Here is a 22,756-nt window from a genome sequence, read left to right on the forward strand (position 1 = left end):
CTGTAATCCCAGTCACTTGGGAGATGGAGGCAGGAGACTCGCTGGAACTCGGAGGCAGAAGTTGCAGTGAGCCGGGATGGCGCCACTGAACTCTAGCCTGGGCGACAGAGTGAGACTCAGTCTCAAAATAAAAAACCTGTATAATGTTTCCTTCTCAAGGCAGACACTTGTACATATCTTAGGTTTCTGGTAACTAGTTTCAGCTGTTTCAATAGACCTGATAAGGCAGTATTTTAGTTAATATGTAGTGAAGTTCTGAGAGTGCTCTAACGAACTTCCTTGTTTTTAACTCGCTCCCAGGGTATTTGTCTATTAATTTCAGCTTTGTTTGCTCTTAAATTTAAAAATATGTGTTTGGCTTCAGAGTTCTGTTTTCCCTCTCAGTTGCATTGCTTGAGTTGGGTGCTTTTATTTTTTCAATAATTCTTTATTATAATAGTGCTACTGTTTGCTAAGGCATACGTGGTCAAAACCTAATTTCCTGCAGAGCTGAAAGGAGCTCAGAGAAGGAAGGTGGAGGACATGGTGGACGACCCACTGAAATGTTCCAGTTCCAGACTATGCATGTTTCACACCCTTGCTGAAATACAATTTGCGTTTCCATGTGAAGTACTATTCTAAAAACTAACCTTTAGTCAGTGGGTGACTTTCTTTATGGGAGTAAAAGGAAGCTGTTATGAAATAGCTGTTTTGGAACCGTTACAAGCTTTCAAGGATTCAAAGGTCTAAGTATTATTTCAAAAGTCTAATATATTCTAATATAGCAAAACAAACAAAAGAAAATCCATCAGCAACTCCTTCAATTGAAGTGATGAAGCCCGAATAATTCATACGGCAAAATGGAGAAAATTAGAAGACTGGCCATCTAAAAATCTGCCATTGGTGAAGTGATGAAGAACATTTACTGGCTTATTCTGAAACTTGCCAGTTTTGCAACTCTTGGCTGCCTATGGATTTCTGTGGTGCAGTGTACAGTTTTAAATAGCTGCTTAAAGTCGTGTGTTACTAATCTGGTAAGTCTCACAATCTAATATTTGTCTTTGCAGGAACTGGAACATGTAGAATTCAGCTTGTTATAACTGGTAGAATTGTTTTTTCTTTAGGAGGAGTTTTCTTATGAGAAGTGGTGGCAGCAAGGCAAGATAGATTATTTTTTCTTAAATAAGTTAGGAGCACTTATAATTGCAGAAGATAAAGCAGGCTATTTTATTTCTTTAGGGTACCTGGTCATGTGTTTTTTTGGGCTAAAGGATTGGGTAAAGGAAGTTTAAATGGAATCAATTTTGCACACTTAAAAGAATTCAATTTAAACTCACTTATTACAAAATCATTAATAATGATCTTGAAACATGAAATAAGTTTGGCCACAGGATAATGCCTGCTAATTCCAGTATAACAGTAATAATTACATCAGAGATGGATAATGTATAGGGAGCTGGATGACCAAGGAAGCAGATACAGATACCATGTAAAATAATATAATATTTTAAAGCAATAATTATTTGTACATTTCTTTATTTCTGTTTATGCATTTATAATTTTAGTTAGTGAGTTTTTTTACATGGAAATTTATGCTTTCATTCTCATTTCTGGGTATCATCCCTTCAGTAAATACTGTATCATCTCTTTTCAGTTATAGTTTAGTTTTAAAAATAATATTAGTACTAAATAGAGTACTCATTATATTATGCTGAAGTGTTGGAGATAGGATTCTGTGACAGATTAAAAAAGAAACTTGTGCTTACACACTTTTGATTTAAACTGTAGTTTAAAACATTACTTAGGCTTACTGTGGTTAATAGCATTTTTTGAAAAGTTTAGTATTTTATATAAATCTTTGCCAATGATTTCATTGCCTTTAATATAGAATTGCATGCTTTAGTTTTTTATATTTGTAACCCAAACTTAAAAATGGAAGAATGGCACTAATAAATGTTTTAAAAAGATTTTAACTATTTTAATTATAAGAATACACATTTTAAATAAAATATTTATAAGATGTAGAACTAGAGAAGAATAAAAAAATTTTATAATTATGCCCCTAGTAAGCTTTTGATTGAATTTTCTTTTAGTATTTTTCCCCATATTTATATGTGTACATATATATTTATAATTTACACACAGCTATGCATACAGCTTTTTCATTACATTATATTGAGTTTTCCCCTAGACCCTGAAATTTTTTTCAGAAACAGAATCTTTAATATCTTTAGAGTATTCCATTATATGACTGTACCACCATAATTTATTTGTTAATTTCCCCACTGCTGAAACTGATTTTAGTTGTTTCCAATATTGCAGTCTCCATTTTATTTTACTGTAGTTTCATTTATTCTTATCTTTTTGTGTGGGCTCCTTGCTTTCAGGATTTGGCAGTAGAAATAGACACTTTGTTCCTTTGTTGAGTTGCCTTCCGTTCACCACCTACAGAGAAAAGCACAGCTGATATGCGGCAACAGCAAGAGAGACACGGTCTGCCAATTTGACCAGTGAAAGTGCAACATGTTCCCACACAGGGCTTGGAGGGACAAAAGTGAAGTGAATAAACAGTTGAATGTAGCCATTGTTCACAGGAGAGGATATACAAAGTGCTCAAATTTATATTTTCTGTGCCATTTTTAAAAACATGGACATTTACTCTGAAGGTCATCTATAATTTTATTGGTTGATTCTTGATATTGAGGCATGTTTCCTTAAAAAAGAAAAACACAAAAATGTCTTATCAAAAAAAAAAAATGTTAGAACTGCGGACCAAAATGCACAAAGCACAGTTCTATGCTTGAGCATGGGTATTTTACATTAATTTTAGCTTACATTAACAGAGATCTGCATGTGTTAGTTGAAAGAATTAAATGAAAAGTTTTTTTTTTTAATTCTAGATGCCATGTACTGCAGAAAACAACAAATAATTAATGCTCTTCAGAATACTAGTATTGTGAGATCCTTTATGAAAAAGGAAAAAGAATTCATGGTTGAATAATTCGTAGAAGTGTATTTTGCTATGCCCTCTTTTTGTAGATTCACATGGCACAATAGCATATTAAAGGCTTTGTTTAATCATAATTTCCCCATCTTCTTTAGCAACAAAACCCTTTTTTGAATGTTTCCATAAGTTATTGGGGGTTCAATTGGTATTTGGTTACATGAGTAAGTTCTTTAGTGGTGATTTGTAAGATTTTGGTGCATCCATCAACCATGTATATACTGCACCATATTTGTAGACTTTTATCCCTCACTCCCCCTCCCACTCTTCCCAAGTTTCCAGAGTCCATTGTATCATTCTTATGCCTTTTGTCCTCATAGCTTTGCTCTCACTTATTAGTGAGAACGTACGATGTTTGGTTTTCCATTCCCGAATTACATCACAAATCTCTCTTTTTTAAAAAATTAACCAATCACAACAACTGAGGAACTAACATTGACAAGGGTTCAGTTAGGAGTATCAATTCCATTCAATAAATTTTCCTAGGTATCGATGTATGTTCAACTCTGTGGGGGATGCAATTGGCAATACAAAAGAAGTAAATTATATAATCAGGTCCCTAAATACTGAGGTATCAAGGTTGCTGTCACTAGACAGTTAAAAGCTATTACAAACACGATGTGTTTTTATTGTATTAAAGGGTGATGACAAAACATTCATTTTTGATTTGTAGCTAAAGTTCCAAAGAAATAAACCAAAAATCAACTGAAAGACTATTAGGAATAATAGCATTTGGAAAATTTTAAAAAATTAGTGTATAGACATCAATACTTGTCTTGTATATAAATACATAACATTAAAGCAAGATAATATAACAAGATCATAATTCAGAAATTGTATAAAATATCCACAAATTAGCATAGTTTTTATTGATACAGGAAACAACCTGTGAGTAAAACAGAATACAATTGAGAAATAAAACCATGTACATAAGGGGATGTGAAATATGATAAAGATGACAATTCAAACCAATGAGTTGCTATCCATTTAGAATAAAAAATTCCTACATAACTGCCGGATTCAAACAAATTTCAGGATATATTTTGTAAAAAGGTATGATTTTTGGTTGGGTGTGAAGGCTCATGCCTGTAATTATAGCACTATGGAAGGCTGAGGCGGGCAGATCCTTTCAGCCCAGGAGTTTGAGACCAGCCTGGGCAACATGGTGAGACCCTGTCTGTACAACAAATACGAAAACTAGCTGGGCGTGGGGTGTGCACCTGTTGTCCCAGCTACTCAGGAGGCTGAGATGGGGGGATTGATTGAGCCGGGAGGTCGAGGCTGCAGTCAGCTGTGATCTCACCACTGCACCCCAGCCTAGGTGACTCTGTTTCAAAAACACAAAAACAAAAACAAAAAGGTATTATTTAAATACAAACAGACAAAGAAATAAAACAAAGCAAGAGTTTACCTCATAAAAATACTAGAAGAAATTAGGGGTTACTGTTTCTGTAATCTTGAAGTAGAAATGCCTCAAGAAGCCTAATTTAAAAAATTCATACTTCCTAAAACGAAATTATCAGTAAATTTGGCTACTTAGAAACTTAAACTGTTTGACAATAAACAGAATACAATAACAGCAAAGCCAAAAAGTAGAGTATTACACATGATAAATAATTTTTTTAAAGAAAAAATCCAGGCCGTGCACAGTGGCTCCTGCCTGTAATCCCAGCACTTTGGGAGGCTGAGGCGGGCGGATCACAAAGTTAGGAGTTCAAGACCAGCCTGACTGACATGGAGAAACCCCATCTCTATTCCAAAAAAAAAAAAAGAAAAAATCCCTGATACACATAAAAGCATGTAAGATGAATTTAGAATATAAACATCTACTTCAAAAAAGAAGTAAAAGTGTCCATTAACCAATGAGAAGATTTAAAAAAGTTACATATATACACCATAGAATACTACTCAGCCATAAAAAGAAATGAAATAATGTCTTTGCAGCAACGTGGATGGAGCTGGAGGCCATTATTTGGCCAGGAATGAAAAACCAAATACCCTATGTTCTCACTTCTAAGTGGTAGCTAAGCTATGGGTACACAAAAACACACAGAATGGTATAACAGACTTTGGAGACTCAGAAGGGGGAGGGAAGGAGAGGAGTGAGGGATGAAAAAACTACATATTGGGTACAATGTATACTACCTGGGTGACAGGTGCACTAAGGTATCCAATTTCACTACTATACAATTCATGTAACCAAAAACCACTTAACCATTTGTACCCCAAAAGCTACTGGAAATTTTATATATATATAAAATTTTTATATATTTGTATATATATATTGTATATATACATATACAATTATATACATATATTATTGTATATATACAATTGTATATATATTAACATTTTTTATATATGTATATATAAAAAAGAAATAGAAATGGCTAAAAAGCATGTGATATTCAACCTCACAGCAACCACAAAATTGCAGAGTAAAAATAAATTATCAATTTTTCTTCTATCAAATTGGTAAAGATAAAAACATTTATAGTTGGAAAAAGTATGGGTAAACTGCCATTTTCATGAATTGTTGGTTGGCATGTAAATGGATAAATTTCTAGAAAAGAATGGGTTATTAAATGTCAAAATTAAAAGAGAAAATATACCTCTAATCTTGTATATCAAGAAATTTATCTGAGGATATTATTCCATAACTAACCAAAGATATGTATGCAAAAGAATGTTAATAGGAAGTTGGGACATAATACTACTAATAAATTCCCAAGTGCCTGCACTGCACTATAGTAATTAATGGCTTTAATTAAATCTTCACAGAAGCTTATGAATTAAGTATTATCCTACTCACGTCCCGGATGCGAACACTAAGTTTAGATGGCACAGGTAACTTTGAAAATATCACATTGAGAGCAAATATCATGTGGAATTAAAATACAGATCTTTCTGCTCTGTTCCATTTAAATAGGGTAGGAAGTAAAAATGAGATTAGTTCTGACTGAGGTGGGCAGAATAGAAAAGCTTATGTCTGGAAGTAGTTATTAGGTTAAGAAAGTTTGAGATCTGGGACTGAGTTTGACTCTTGGAAGCAGATAATTGGAGTAGTTGAGCCAAAGTAAACCAGTGGGGATCCTAATGTTCAAAATGAAAAATGTGATTTTGGGAGAGAGATCCAAGATGGCTGATGATTAGCAGCTTGGGCACGTACCTCCCAGTGAAAGCGCAAAGAACGAGAGGACGCCACACTTTCAGACGAATATTAGTTGCTCACGGACCATGAGATTCCCAGTGGAGGAGCTCCACGGGTCGCCAGGGTGACTCTTGTGGCCGGCGTGGCGGTTTTGCTGGTGCCTTAGCACGCCAGTTCTTGGTGCAGAGTCCGGAGATTCCGGGCAGAAAAGCACCATCAATCTTAACACCGCTGTTTTGGCCGGCTCAGTGGATTGCTCAGATTTCGGCGCAGGGAATCAACAAGTTGGACGTCAGAGACCCAGTTAGAAAGTCGGTAATTATAAAGACGACAGACGGACAAATAGATAATGAAGGGAAGAAACCAGAGTAAAAAGGTAGAGAATACTCAAAATCAGAATGCCTCTCCCTCTACAGGGGATTGCAATTCCTCATCAGTAACGGAACAAGGCTTAATAGATTACACGTGTGTTCCAATAACAGAAGCAGGTTTCAAAACGTGGGTGATAAGAAACTTCTGTGAATTAAAAGAACTTGTTCTAACCCAATGCAAAGAAACTAAGAACCTTGAAAAAAGGTTTGACGAAATGTTAACGAGAATGGACAATTTAGAGAAGAATATAAGTGAATTGATGGAGCTGAAAAACACAACACGAGAACTTCGCGAAGCATGCACAAGTTTAAACAGTCGAATTGATCAAGCAGAAGGAAGGATATCAGAAGTCGAGGACCAGCTCAGTGAAATGAAACGAGAAGACAAGAATGCAGAAAAAAGGATGAAAAGGAATGAGCAAAGTCTCCAGGAAATATGGGACTATGTGAAAAGACCTAATTTACGTTTGATAGGTGTACCTGAATGTGATGAAGAGAATGAATCCAAGTTGGAAAATACTCTTCAGGATATCATTCAGGAAAATTTCCCCAACCTGGCAAGGCAGGGTAATATTCAACTCCAGGTAATACAGAGAACACCACAAAGATATTCTTCAAGAAGACCAACCCCAAGGCACATAATTGCCAGATTTATTAGGGTTGAAATGAAGGAGAAAATACTAAGGGCAGCCAGAGAGAAAGGTCAGGTTACCCATAAAGGGAAACCTATCAGACTTACAGCAGATCTCTCAGCAGAAACCCTACAAGCCAGAAAAGAGTGGGGACCAATATTTAACATCCTTAAAGAAAAGAACTTTCAACCCAGAATTTCCTATCCAGCCAAACTAAGCTTTATGAGCGAAGGAAAAATTAAATCTTTTGCGAACAAACAAGTACTTAGAGAGTTCACCACCACCAGGCCTGCTTTACAAGAGCTTCTGAAAGAAGCACTATACATATAAAGGAACAACCAATATTAGCCTTTCCAAAAATATATCAAAAAGCAAAGAACTTTAACACAATAAAAAATTTACATCAACTAATGGGCAAAACAGCCAGCTAGCATCAAACGCCGGTATTAAACTTACATATATTTTAATTGGATAAAAAGCCAAAACCCATCGGTAAGCTGCATCCGGGCCCATCTTACATGCAACAATACACAAAGACTCAGAGAGAAGGAGGAAGATTTACCAATCAAACAGAGAGTAAAAATAAACTAATAAACAAAAAGCAGGAGATGCAATTCTCGCCTCTGATAAAGTAGACTTTAAAGCAACAAAGATCAAAAGAGGCGAGGAATGACATTACATAATGGCAAAAGGATCAATGCAACAAGAAGAGCTAACGATTCTATAGATCAACAAGATAGAAAATTAACAAGGATATTCAGAACTTGAACTCAGACCCGGAACAAGTAAACTTAATAAACATTTATAGAACTCTCCACTTCAAATACACAAAACATACATTACCACCTCACACCTATTCCAAAGGTGACTATATAATTGGAAGTAAATCACTCCTCAGTAATCGCATAGCATTTCATAGGTTTAAATGAAATATTGGTTGGCTGTTTGTTTGTTATCTTCTTCCCTTATTCCTTCCTAACTACATCATTAAGTATAATTATCAGTATAAAAGAGGTTTTCAATACCCATTACTAAATTGCATTCTAGCCTGGGCAAGAAAGCAATACTTCCATTCTCTCTCCCTCTTTCTTTTCCTTCTCCCTCCTCCCCATTCTCTCTCTCTCTTTCTCTTCCTTTTTCCTCCTTCCTATTCTCTCTCTCTCTTTCTCTAAAAAAAAAAAAGAAAAAATAAAATAAAATAAAATAAAATAAAATAAAATCCCAAGGCATGCAAAAGAAGCAGAAAAAGGTGACCTATAATGAGGAAAAAAATCACCCCTTTCTGTAAATTTTTATTTCCATCTGGATTATTTTCCTTCTACCTGTGGGAATTCCTCTAATATTTCTTGCAGTTCATATCTGCTTATTGCCTTTAAATTTTGTTAGGCAGGACCACAGCAGAATCTGGCCTATGGCTAATTTTGCTCCACAATTGAGGCACACATTTTCTATGTACTCTACCTGATACTGTGTGAATTATTAGGATTTCTACTCTTGTTAATGGAAGTGAGCATTTGTTTTTCTGGTCCTATGTAAGTGCAAAGGATGCTACCTCTGTCTTTTCATACATTTCTTTCTCTGGTCTCAAGTTGTTTTCCCATGTTCATGGGCTGATTAGTATTCAGCTGATGACTCAAGAACTCTTTCAGATCTCTAGAATTCTCTTTCTGGGTAACTCTCTCCTTTCTGTTACTAAAAAAAAAAAAAAAAAAAAAAAAAAAAAAAAAAAAAAAAATGTGATTTTGTTGGAGATCATAGAAGACATCTGGTTAAGAGCACAGGTTCTGGAGGCAATCACCCTGCCCCCTTCAAATCCTAACCCAGGTAATTTACTAAACTTTCCTGTGCCTCAGCTGTAAAATGAGGTTAATTATAGCACCTACCTTATAGGGTTGCTGAGATGATTCAGTGAGATTTAGTGTAAAACACCTACAAGAGTACCTGAAACATGGCAATAATTCAATAATGTTAGCTATTATAATTATGAGGAAGAGAATGGGGAATGAATGGAGATTAGGGAAGAGTGTTGACAAAATCTGCCTCATCGGAAACCCTTAGACTCGACCGTTGAGGTTACCTTTCCCAGGACCACTTGATGGTCATTTCACTCAGCCTGTTAAATTTACTCCAGAGAAGATCAATCCAGAAGGACTGGATGGATCAGTGCTGTTACAATGTGACTATGATGATTGAGAAATATCTCTGCTCTCCTACTGTTAAAATACAACACAAAGACTACCTAGCACCCACCCTTTTGCTTTTATGAGTTAAAATACATTTTTGAAGGGGTAGGAAAAGATTCAGTTTTGAACTCATTATCTCTCACCTGATTTTTATATGCTTGCGATTCAACCACCTTTTGAACAAAATCATGGAAACAAAGTACTATGAAGCACTTGGTTGCAAAATTCATCTAACAGAGTTCTTACTATCTAAATGCTTATTATCTAAAAACAAAATCAAATAATCATCCTTCTTCTTTGCCTACAAATATAACTGGTTATGGAGTTTAAAGGAATCCTCACTCATGCTTCAAAGTAAAGAAAAAATAGGCAACATTTGTTCTTTGGTTCTTGAGTCTGATTACTTTTCAAGTCAATCCACACAATATGAAGCCATTGGATAATGTTTCCAAGGGACTTCTGGAGCATCCTTACATGAGAAACCACTTGAATTCATGAATTTACTCCTTTGGCATATCTGTATTTATTGAACACCTATTTCCATCAGGCACTGTTCTTGGTGCTGAGGATGGAGTGAAAAGCCAAATGGATAGAAAGGAGGCTCATGCTCTGTGAGCACAGTAACAGAACGCTGCTCTCTTCTCTCTGCCAAGCACGGTCCACTATTTGGGTACTTATTTGATTATCATAGGCCCAGTATTTCTATCCTTTGTAAACCGTCTTGTTTATGACAGACTCTACTCAAGTTATGACCAGAGAGACAAATGAACAATTTATAGATCTCTGTGCTTAGTTCCCCTTTATTTTATTTTCCTCCAGGATAAAAAAGTTCCTACAATTTGTATGTGAGAAACAATAGAATAACCTTACAGTTTATTGTATACCAATTTGCATTTTCTCCCTGCTCTTGATTTTAAAAAGAAAAACCTGAACACAATTCATCACTAATTTAGGAGTCCTTTGACTTGATCAACTGACCAATGCCACAGGTTTATTTAATTGCCACACCCTTACTCCCACCTTTGTAGTTCCTACAAAATTCTTAGGCATTACATTTATAATTTGCACCAGCATTTTGTCTGGTAGCAATGGATTTAATGCCTTTAAAATATTTGGCTCCTTACTTTATAGTTACAAAACGCCAAGGAGGCAACATTATTTCAGGAAACTTTTTTAAAAGGTGTATTAGTTACACGGAACCCAGTACTGATGGCTGGTGTTTACTGTGCCTTCATTTCAGGGCCGGCAGCTTGACCTTGGCACACCACATAATCTGAGTGAACCGGTAAGTAATTGCTTCAATTGTCGAGAATTTTACAATGTTTGTGTTGATAATGAAGGAACAATGATCAGGTTTTATTACAGTAAGAATTGCTAAGTAAAATCTCATTTATCCTTGCTGGAAGAAGACTAATTAAAAATAATGAGAAGTCTGAATTTATATAAAAAGGAAGTGTGTTGAAGTGGAAACAGCACAGGACAAATCCAGGTGCATGATTTTGTCTCTATATAACTGTGTGGCTTTAGACAAATTACTTAATTTTTCTGAGGTTTAGTTTTATTCTATGTTATTTGAGATAGTCTCTAATATTTCTTCTAACAATTACACTTTATGGTTTTATTACTGTTCTGCACATGCATTCGTTTCACAAGTGTTTAGTGACTTGAGGTGTAAGTATGCACAAGACACTGTGCCAGGAACTAGAAATTTAACAATGAAAAAAATAGAGTCTCTGTTTAAAAGAACTCTCAACCTTTTTGAGATGCATACTTAAAACCAGAGAGACAGACACACACATAAAACCGTGCCCAGACAGTATTATCAGAACCAGAAGTGTGGTGTGTGTGTGAGGAGTAAAAAGAGAATACACAAGAGTAAAAGGCACCTCACTTGCCTGCAAGGTCTTCAAACTAAAACTAGAAAGAGGAAGAGTTTTCCAGATGGACTAAAGGGGAAAAGGCATATTGATCAGACAGGGCCCTTAGTGTCAAGACACAAAGGTGTGAAGTAGCCTCAAGTTGTTAAAGTCATTAACTGAGTATTTGTTGTTAAACAAAGGTGTGAAGTAGCCTAAGTTGTTAAAGTTGTAAAAGAACTGAGTATTTGTTGCTAAGTTGTTAAGTTGTTAAAGAACCTGAGTATTTCAGCTTGCTTGGAAAATGGGGTACATGTGTAGATGATAGGGAGGTGGAAGACCAGTTGTCGAGTTACATGGAGCCAGATCATGAAGGACTTTGCCTGCCATGCTTGCTAAGTTGGTCTTAACCCACAAGATGATGGAGAGACATACAGAGTTTTAGGTAAGAGAAGAGTGTGACCAGGTTTTGTTTTAAAAAGATCACTCCAAATGTGGGAACAAGAGGGATCTCCCTGAGGTTTTTGGCAAGTGGTAAATGGCACAGCAGAAAATTGAGGCAGTGAGTGATGAACCCAGATAGATTTTAATGACCAGATGAGTCAATAGGACTTGGTGATGGGTTTTCCATGAGAAGCGAGAGTGGGATGAGGGAAGACAACACCCTGGTTCCTGGTTTGGACCACTCAGAAGAATGTAGCATGTTAATGGGAGACACAGGAGAAAGAGCAAATTTGAGGATGGAAAGTGAGGAATTGAATTCCACATGATGAATTTGAAGTGCTTGTAGGAACTTAAATGGAGACATCTAATGAGCGAGTGGATATCTGGGTCTGGAGCTCAGGAAGGAGCCTCAGCTGCAGTTAGAAGTTTGGGGAATATCAACACCAAGATCACTTGAAGCTGAGGTAGGGGATGAACTCGCTCCAGGAGAACTAGAAGAGCGTGAGGAGAAAAAGCCGAGGATAGAACACAAACACCAAAGGGGTGGAGAGAGGAAAAAAGGATGGCAAAGGAGGCTGAGCAGGAAGTAGGAAAAAGGAATCCAGGTGCCAACATGGCCTGTAGAAGGAGTGGTCAAGACAGGCACAGATGGATCAAGTAAGGTAAGAAGAAACCTGTCGAATCTGCCCACTAGCAGGTCAGGGCAGCTTAGGGTTTTCAGGACAGCTGTGGGGCAAAAGCTGCTAGTAGACAGCCGACTCCCCAAACTGCCTACCTATTTAGGTTTTGACATGCTACCATCTGGTTGAATCTCCAGTTTTGAGTTTTGCTTGACATGTGTGGACGCCTTAGGATATACTAAATCCCACGTTGTCCTGGGCTTTACCTTTGACAACTACCCAGTGTACAGTGTCTTCCCTGAAGGTTGGCTGTTCTCTGGCTTCTAGGCCTGCTCATTCCAGGCTTAACTCCACTCAGTAACTTGGCTGCCCTGCAGTGAGCCACAAGCCTTGTTCTACCTGTAGATAGGACAGCTCTGTCTGGAACCCCAAAAGTCATGATCCTTTGAAGGCCTCAAGTTTCTTGGTAGGTTTCTATTTCTAAAACACAGGGTGATGCTTTGTGTTACCATGTTGTATGTTTAGGTGACGAGAAAAAGTCACATTTCTTCAATCACTCACTCTTGTTTGTTATTGTCTCTTCCAGTGCATCCAAGGATGTCACTTTTGGAACTCTGTAGATCAGAAAAACTGTGCTTTAAAGTGTGTAAGTATTCTTTAGGTTTCTATTTTGATACTGTTGTTTCTTTCAAGGGGAAAGTTTTGTAAGAGGATTCCCCTTTGCATTTCCATTGGCTTTCAACTAGTTTGCTTGACCCTAAGACAAAACAGAACAAAACTAAAAAGCCATTCACATGGATAATACATAGAAATAAAAAAGAGATTGAGATTAACATTTTTAATGCCACTAGAGGTCAGGGAAGTTTAATACAAATCATAGAACCCAGGGATGCTCAATTGCTCCCAAACTATAAATTTCTTTTAGTAGACTGTTTGGTATCTGTTAAATTTCCTAGGCCTATGTTCTCAAATTTTAATGTACAATTATCTGGGATCTTATTAAAATGCTGATTCTGATTCAGTAGGTCTTGGGTGGGGCCTGAAATTCTGCACTTGTTACAAGCTTCCAAGTGATGCCATGCTTGTGGTCCCCAGACCACATTTTGGATTGCAGGGCCGTAGATCATGTTCAAAGTTCCTATGCAGGAAATATGGCAGGTATCTAATTCAGGGCCGCAAACACCTGGTTTACTCCATTTTATATAGGAAATACATTCCCAGATATTTTATTTTTTATGTTATTATGTTGCCTCACAGAATGGAAGTTACTAAAATGTAGATCATGTGCTATCTGGACTTAGTAGCTATTAAATATTTCTCAGAAATTGCAACTCAAACAATTTTTCTGGTTGTGTGTTTTGTATTTTTTATCTCAGTGTATTAGCACCACTGGGGCAGGATGCTCTCCGTCTTTTTTAGATTGTTATCTCTAGCATTGAATGCAGTGTGGGGCATATAGCAGCTGCTCAGTCAACATTTGCTGAAGGAATGAATGGGAAGCATCATTTGTTGCTGGGCAACAATTCAGGAGGCTTTGTGGCTGCTGGAGGGGCCAGCATGGGCAGAGGAATCTGCTGTCCTTTGCTAGCAAGAGCTATCGGTGGTTTTCACTTCCTGTTCTGTTTCCTTTTGGCATTTGCAAATGCTCCTTCACTCTCTAACTTGGTCCGCCACAGATTATGTTAGCCTGCTGAGATTTTTCTAGTGGATATCATATTCTCCCATTTTTCCAGTGATGTAAACAGTTTAATGTTTAGAGCTGCTTATGCAGTATCTTGCCTAGATAAGAGCTCCAGCTCTGGGCTCCCTTGCTTTTGTTTGTTTGTTTGTTTGGTCATTTATCAATGGTGGGGCAAGAAATTAATTTGAAATAAATGTACAGCTCAGTGTCACTAAAATTATTTACAACTTTCAAGATTTTAAGTAGTCTTTCTTTTTTTTTTTCCTATGCAGAATGATACTTATGCCACTGTTTGTGAGGTGAGTTGGCAATCCCAGAAAAAGATGTCATCAAGCCTCATGTCTTTATCTCTGGTCTCTAAAAAGCTTTTAAAGTAGGAGTGCAGAAACCTAAGGTATTCTCAGTGCACAGGGACATTCTTCCTGAAAGTGTTACTACTCTGAGTATAAAAATGACTGTAAAATTCCATTTTGGCACAAATATTTACTGTTTTATGTATCTATGTGCATGTATATCATATGTATATATTATATATATTTGTATATAGATACACGCACATTCACCGTGTGTGTGTGTGTGTGTGTGTGTGTGTGTGTGTGTATTACTCTACTCTGGTTTGGGGGATTGGAGTTGGGGAAATGGAGAGGGGAGGAAGAAGGGGTACATTCAGAGACATTTCTGCTGATTACATTTTCTTCCCCACAATGTATAGTGCTCTATCATTAAATATAGGACATAAAAGAGAATCCTTTAATTGCAACTGTGTCTTTTCTTTCTTTCTTTTTTCTTTCTTTGTTTTTCTTTTTTCTTCTTCTTTCTTTCTCTATTCCTCTCTTTCTCTCTCTCTCTTTCTTCTCTCCTTCTTTTGTTCCTTCTTTCTTCTCTTTCTTTCTTCTCACAGTCTTGCTCTGTCACCCAGGGTGGAGGGTACTGGTGCAATCTCAGCTCACTGCAACCTCCGCCTCCTGGGTTTAAGCGATTCTCCTGCCTCAACCTTCTGAGTAGCTAGGGCTACAGGCCCGTGCCACCACGCCTGGCTAATTTTGTATTTTTAGCAGCGATGGGTTTTTGCCATGTTGGCCAGGCTGTTTTCGAACTCCTGATTTCAAGTGATCCGCCCACCTTGGCCTCCCAAAGTTCTGGGATTACAGGCATGAGCCACCATGCCTGGCCTCAATTTTCTTTCTTATGCAACAAAATCCTTTGCCAACATTTCGCAACACAGCTTCTCCCACCCCTCCCACAATGGTAAGTGATGTCTCACACTGCCCCTCCCAGGTGTCCTTATGGTCCTCTAAGCAACCTCTGCTGCACTTGATTTTCTCTTTTTCAAAGAGACCTTGGCATTTTGATCTTTTCCTACTTAGTCTTCAACTAAGATTACCTGTTCTGTATTTCACCCCTTCAAAATAAGTTTATTTGACAATAGGTGATATGAAGAAGCTATCTTATTTATTAGTTTAAAACCCATGGTGGCTGGGTATGATGGTGTGCACCTGTAGTCCCAGCTACTTGGGAGGCTGAAATAGAAGGACTGCTGGAGTTCAGGATTTTGAGAGCATCCTGGGAAACATAGCACAACTGTCCCCTAAGGGAAAAAACGTTAAAACCTATGTTGTATTCTATTGAAATATCCTTGAAACTGGTGACAAGAAGCCTGGGGAAGGAGTATAAATTATCATCCATTAGTAAAACAGAAAAATTCCCTCTTAATAGAGAGCAAAAATACAAACAAAAAATTAAATTGGCATGTTTTATCAGTTGTTACTGGTTGATTATAAAAATCGTGTCTGAGCAATTTTTCTTGGGAATGGGTGGAGGTGAGGATTGGCTAAGAAGAGAGAAAACAGAGGGGAAAAGTCACCCACATGTAATGAGACAATTAAAGGTCTCTCCTGATTGAGATAGAAAAAAAATTGTCTGCAAATTCTTTTATGTGATGAAAGCAAAATTACCCCCAAAGAATAGTCCTTAGGATAAATGTACCAGTGTCAGGAAAATCAGAGAGAGAGTCTCTCAAGCATGGAAGCAGCCCAGGATTGGATTTCTAATGTGCTAGTTCTCTGTTAATCATTATGCTGCCCAGTTTTCTGTGCTTATATAGTATAAATCTTTCCTCTCAGTGTTATAACTTGTATAACTATTCTATTTTTTCTCTTTATACTTTGCTATTTTACACTTTAAAATGTTTCACTTTAAATAAAGTAGAACTGAAGAGGAATACATTCTACATGTATCTCAATCAATCAATCATCTCTATCTTCTATCAATCTATCATCTATCTATTCTCTCTGTCTGTCTGTCATCTCAGTTGTCCACACCATTAGGAAATCAAACTCCTTAATCATTAATGTTTGAACATAGGAAGCTTGTTATGTTTGCAATTCATATTTCTTGGAGGAAATAATCTTGAAAGTGATAGGTCAGTGAAATAGAACTTGGAAAATGACAATAGCTAGTGAGATGGCTTATCCCTGATAATTGAAAACATAAATTAGATCTTATTGCCTGTTGGCCTTTTGGCTATTTTCCAAGTTCTATTTCACTGAGATATCACTTTCAAGATTATTCCCTCTAAGAAATATGAATTGCAAAAATAATAAGCTTCCTACATTCAAACAGTTATACCTATGCCTTTGGCTTATTTTCTTCCTAGCAATTTTCATTATTAGAATTATTTTTGCTTTTTAAAAATTTGTCACTCAGTTATTATCTCTCTCCTTCTAAGGGAAGTCCTCCTGTAAGGCAGGGAATTTAACTTTCTTGCTTACTGTCATATTCTTAGACCCCAAAACCATGGTTGGCATGAAAAAGACCAACTGTTCAAATATTCTTGAATGAATAAATAAATGAGTAATTTTTAAGGGAATAATGCCACAGTTTATATGGAGGGTGGGTGGGGGGAGTCTTCCTTGTGTTACAGAAGCTAGAAATGGCACTGGCAGTCTATTTGCCAGTCTGAGAAACCAAGGATGGAGCCAGAGGGACAATAAAGATGGTCTGACTACGATGGGGAAGATGGGAGTATGGGTGGGAACAGAGAGAGCAGGCTAATGTAGCCCTGAGGAAGAGTAAACTTGGCTTCCCCTGTGGGAATGGCAGCTCACTAACTTGGAATATGCCACATGAATGTTCCATCCAAGGGCTTCAGGCTCAGATTCTGTAAATTCCTTAAATCCAATCACCTTTAGATTCTCTCTAGGCAACTCAAGCTTGAGAAACACTGGATAACTTTATTTGAAGTCCAGTGTTGAATTGCCACCATGGTTCAGGGAGGGGTGAAGGGAGGTGAAAGGGGTGGGACAATGGGCTGGGGAGAGAGGTAGAAGGAAACATAGTTGTTAGCTTTGTCTCCACTTGAGATAACTTTTAAACTCCCAGAAGATGGGAATTTTATTATCTGTTTCCCCTGAAAGTATCAGAAAAAACAGGAATACAATTTTCCCTGATTGTCAGGACTAGCTATGTTTCAAAATAATCTGTATTTCCAAATATGTCTCCTTTCTTCTCCTCAGTTTTCTTTTTGAAAGAAAAAAAAACTCATGCTATATAATAATTTTGCTATAAATTGGTTTGTTTATTCTCTGCAGTTAATAAATATGTTGAATGCTTTAATAAAATATGTAAACAGTATTTGAAATGTATACTAAACCTGGAAGTTAAATAATTCCAAACCCAAACTGAGGTGTTTAAATTAATCCTTAATTAAAGCAAACCTGGACTTATCAGGCATCCTTCCTTTTAGTGTGCAGATCAAACGTTGAACTGTTCATATTTGCAAGTTACAGCCCTTCTTTTTAGAGCAAATGTATTATGCCATGGTTTCCACCATTATCATGAGAAACAATAGCATGTTGTCCTAAGTATTATAGTTACAAACTGAAAGATAACAGGAAGCTAGATCATGATTGTGTTGTACTTTAACAATGTGCACCTTTTCTCCAAGTATGTGTGTGTGTTTTGTAGCTAATGTTAATGCATCTGTTAAGAGTTGCAGGAAATTTGTGTTGCAGTCATCAAATTGTGTACTGTATTTTTCAATAATTAGATAAAATGTAAACATCATTAAGTTTTCATAGATTTGAAAACTCAACCTTGGTATAAAGATATTCATTAAAATGTTCAGCTACTATATAAATTTATAGCCAATGTTTAATTTTCCAAGGAAGACCAGGATATATAAAATAAATAGGTAATCCCTAAGCATCATTGTAGTCTAAAGTTTTAGGTTTTAAACTCATGAAAACATCAACCAAGTTGGCAAGCACATAATTGTACTGCTGAGCTCAGTGTTTTCTCAACCTATATGACATGACCCATTAGAAGGTCATCAAATCAATTCAGCAAATCAAGAGTCGCATTAAACAAAATGAAAAAATAGAATAGAATAGAATAGCATTGAACATATAAGAGCACATCACAGACAAGGGATTTCTTTTGAAGACAATGAAAGTGTTCTAAAATTAGATCGTGGTGATTATTGCACAACTCTGTGAATATTCTTACAGCACTGAACTGTGTACTTTGAATAAGTGAGTTTATGGCGGGTGAATATATCTCAATAAAACTTCTAAAAATGGAAGGAAAAGTAAGGATTGTTTCAGGAATCTTTTTTCCAACAGGTATGTGTGTACTTAGTTGTTTTGTTAAATTATTTTTTGTTACAGAGCATGGTCAAAAGTTTGGGAAGTGCCAGTCTAGCACGTGGGAATTTTACTGCAGTGGAAATAGTTTACATAAAGAGGTACTTGTGTATTAGGCACTCTGATTTCAAAGCTTTACTTACATATTGGGCAAAGATATACTTGCATGTTAGGCATTCAGATTTCAAAATTTAATTGAAGCTTATTAGCAAAACCAGTAACAAGGATGCCCTGACTGGCATGTTACCTGTCTTTCACAGTGGGAATCATGTGAGGTTGGCTGCAGCAGTGCGAAAGGTGCATATGAAGAGGAAGTACTCGGTAAGAGGACACACACGACTTTAAAAAAATAGTCTACACCACTCTAGTGACTTGTACTTATGTAAAGATAATGAAATACCTCTCAAAACCTCTTGACTTCTGCATCTCAGTATGATAAAAAATACATACTTAGAGAATTCAAAAATCTTAAATGTAGAGGCCATTCCGATAAAGACTCAGCAAGATTCTTCTTTCAGAACAAAACAGAGGAAACAGTACATGACTAATATTTAGGACCAGATTTTGTCCTCAAGTTCAGTAGGTATACTCACTTCTATCTTAATGACAAGACAATGTATATCCTGAGCAGACTTGATGTCAGGGAATGCCACTGTTTTAATGAATGGAATGTATAGGTATATTGTATTGAATGTACCTTCCATTATTAAGCTAACAGCTATCCAATAGAGTGCCTATTGTGTGTAAGACTCCCCAAAAGGCTCTAGAAATTTGTAAAATGTACAGAAGCTATGCTTTTCAGTGTTAGATTTTGAGCAAGTAGGGAGTTTGGGTGTTTATCATCTCCCTCTGCCTGATTTCAGAGTAGGTTGGGCATGTCAAAGTAGCCTTGCCTTAGTGTATTAATTCTCTAGTAGTTTCTTAAAGGCCAGTGCTTTGATAAGTCTTATCTTGGATGTCAGCAGATATCATTGCTGAATTCCCTAGGGCATCCTCCCACCGAGAGGCAGACAATTCCGTTAAGTCTGAGAGATGCTTGGTTCTTCCATACGTTGTAGTCCTTGACTCAGTGGCTTGTTCCTTGCTCTCAGTGTTTGTTAGAAATTGGAAGGGGAATCTTATCTTGCTGTTCTGATTTGCTTCTGCCCTTTAGTGTCCCACAAAAGATACCCTAGACATTTCTGTGGAGAGGTAGTGATATTACATTTTTTTCTGTGTCATGGGAATTAGCTGTGGATAAAATTTATATTTTATGGTTTTCCAGCTGGGCACTGATGTGCTCCAGGCCATTACAGCAATCTCATAGGGAGCCATGGAGTATTTTAAACACTCAAGAGAAACACAGGGAGAGGTGAATCTGTTGGATGATGATACCCAATCTGATCCTAAGGTTAGAGGAGTTGTGCAGTGCCCGACAGGTCCACAGGTCCCATTAGGATACAATTATTTTTATTTAAGGATGAAATAAATACACAGTTTTATCTTTCAGTTTCTTATTTGTTTCAAATATCTACCAAATTGTTAGATACTAGCAATTAATATCAAATTGTTAGTCAATTTGGTATTAACACATACTTATTAAGTTAATACTACTTAAAAAAAATGGAACTGTTCTCTAGAGAATTCTTTTGGTTCAGAGAGCCATGAAAAAAATTTCTGAGAAACTAAGGACACCATAACTGAGGAAGTGTGAAATCTTTTATTTACATTCCTTTATTATGTTCTAAAATTATATTACAAACTTAATTATACAATTCTGTTAGAATACAAGTGTAATCAATGCTTTATTTTTATTTTCTCATTGGTAATGGATCAATGTCTATGTACCACTAACAAATGAGATGTACCAAGTCTAAATAAAAGCATTTGTACTTAGGGACCATATCTGTAGTCTGTTACAATGAATTATTTTGTCCATGATCCTAAGATTTTATTTGTCTTTAACACATCTGATTCCTGAGTCATTTATCTGTAGGTATGCTATATTCATTTTACATATCTCCCATACCCCCTTTCACATGATGGAAAATGATAATAGCTAATAACATATTAAAATGAATAAATAAATATATATTTGTATATATATGTATGTGTGTGTGTATATACATATACACATATATGAGAGAGAGATAGAGTCTCGTTCTATCACCCAGGCTAGAATATAGTGGCACAATCACAGCACACTATAACCTCAAACTCCTGAGCTCAAGCAAGCCTCCTGCCTCAGCCTCCTGAGTAGTTAGGCATGAGCCGCCATACCTGGCCAAAAATAGCTATTTTTTAATTAGGCATTTATGAGTTGACCACTTATTTATTCATATGTATTAGCTTCTTTTGTCCTCAGAGTTATACGTACTATTATTAACCTCATTTTACAGGTGAGAAAATTGAGGGACAAAGTTTATACATTTGCTTGAGGCTGCATATCTGGTAAGGGATATTTCTGGAATTATAACCCAGGTGCCTGGTAACAGAGCCTTTTCTTACCCACTCTGCCATATACTGAAAATAGGATGGAGCTCAGTCTAGCTTCCCTTTTTCATTTGGCTCTCTCTTTGCCTTGATAATTTAGCATAAACCTACTTTACCTTTTTTTCATATGTATCACCATGGCTTTGAAATATGTCTATATTTAGCTATGATATTTACATTTACTTGTACTTACATAACTGATCACTTCTGCCAGTTCTCAACTTTTGTTTCTGATGCCTCCTGGTTATTTTTCCTCACTCTGCTGACAACTCCATCATTGGACTCCTCTTCAGGATGTCCACAGCATACTCTAATTCCTGGTACTGAGAGTCTCACAACAAGAAAGGGAAGAAAAGTGGGGCTGTGCTTTGCTTATTCAGTTATAATAGGCAAAAATTAACTCTAAAAAGAAGAATCAGCAGAGAAGGGATGTGCTAGGCCCCTTTGTGGGCTAGGTCCTCAGATGACAATGACTCTGGTTTTTCTGGATTACAGAGTATGGACTTTAATTGGTCTGTGTCTGGTGCCTGTAGTGATAAGAACTGTATTGATTTTCTCTTAACCAGAAAGACTGAGATCCTGGGAGTTTGTATTTAGCCACTTTAAGCTCCCTACCAAATTTACCATGCTTTCTCAACCAGAGTGTTGATTTTGTTTCCAGAAAAGAAAGCTGAAGCATTAAATTCATCACAATTTTGGAAAAATATAAAAAGTAAAGTAAAATAATTTCATCCCAGCGGGATGTGCCACTCAGAAGCCTAGCCCTTAGTGCCATGCCTGGCAAGCAGCACCTGAGAAATATGTGCTGTCAGTTGTAATATGTCTAATGTTTAGATGTCCTGAAATATTTTATAATATGAAACAGCTGATCACAGAGTCCTTTGGAGTAAAGGCAATTGCTCTGTACACATAAAAAATAATTTGTTGTTAAGATGCACAGCAATAGTAGAATTAGAGTATAAAATTTCAGAAATATGTTGGGGTACATATCCCAGGATAATGGATGGTTCTGTTGTGCCCACAGATGTGCTCTGAGCACTGGCTCCCCTCGCCTGTAAGAGAGTGATATTGTAAGAGAAAACTGGACAGCTCAGAACACGCTGTGTCATCTGCCTATAAACAAAATCAGAACCAAAAAAGACTATGTTCAAAGATAATAGTAAATTCTGCAGAAAAAAAGGTTGAGAGACTGATTTTTAAAAATAAATTGAATATGCATACCATTGATTATTCAGGTGAGTTATTGTGGCAAAATGCAGTTTTAGCAAGAGACTATGGAGAGCCCTAGATGAGACAGGCACACGCTCTCTTGCTCTGATGAACAGGAGTGCATGGTGAGTGAAATCTTGTTTTCTCCCCAGAAAATGCAGATCTTCCAACTGCACCCTTTGCTTCTTCCATTGGAAGCTACAATATGACATTACGATGGAAATCTGCCAACTTCTCTGGAGTAAAATACATCATTCAGTGGAAATATGCACAATTTCTGGGAAGCTGGACTTATACTAAGGTATGAAAGGCTGCCTTTGTACCTAAACCCAGACCACTCCCTATTTTTTAAAGCACCAAATTATTACTTACAGTTATAGGCATAAAGACCTTCTAGAAAAGATTCAAGCATGAGATGGATAGTTGGATTAGATGAAATTTAATCTCAGCTACTCTGTAACATGTTAATGCTAAGCCTTAACATTAAGGCTTATTTTATAAGGAAAATATA

General features: G+C 36.7%; 1 protein-coding gene across 1 annotated transcript in view; it reads left to right on the forward strand.

Annotated features, from left to right (window-relative positions):
- Positions 1 to 520: 520 nt before the first annotated feature.
- ROS1 (ROS proto-oncogene 1, receptor tyrosine kinase) overlaps positions 521 to 22,756 on the forward strand; it is a 132,930-nt gene continuing 110,694 nt past the window's right edge. Inside the window, exons 1-6 of the mRNA XM_064360761.1 lie at positions 521 to 1,013; positions 10,561 to 10,605; positions 12,827 to 12,886; positions 14,194 to 14,220; positions 18,825 to 18,885; positions 22,398 to 22,546. Of these exons, the coding sequence (XP_064216831.1) occupies positions 891 to 1,013; positions 10,561 to 10,605; positions 12,827 to 12,886; positions 14,194 to 14,220; positions 18,825 to 18,885; positions 22,398 to 22,546 (465 nt within the window). The 5' untranslated portion in view covers positions 521 to 890. The remainder of the gene's footprint in view (positions 1,014 to 10,560; positions 10,606 to 12,826; positions 12,887 to 14,193; positions 14,221 to 18,824; positions 18,886 to 22,397; positions 22,547 to 22,756) is intronic.

The sequence above is a fragment of the Aotus nancymaae genome, unplaced genomic scaffold (genome assembly GCF_030222135.1).
Source record: "Aotus nancymaae isolate 86718 unplaced genomic scaffold, 86718_ANA_hifiasm-v0.15.2.pri h1tg000040l, whole genome shotgun sequence".
Classification (NCBI taxonomy): Eukaryota; Metazoa; Chordata; class Mammalia; order Primates; family Aotidae; genus Aotus; species Aotus nancymaae.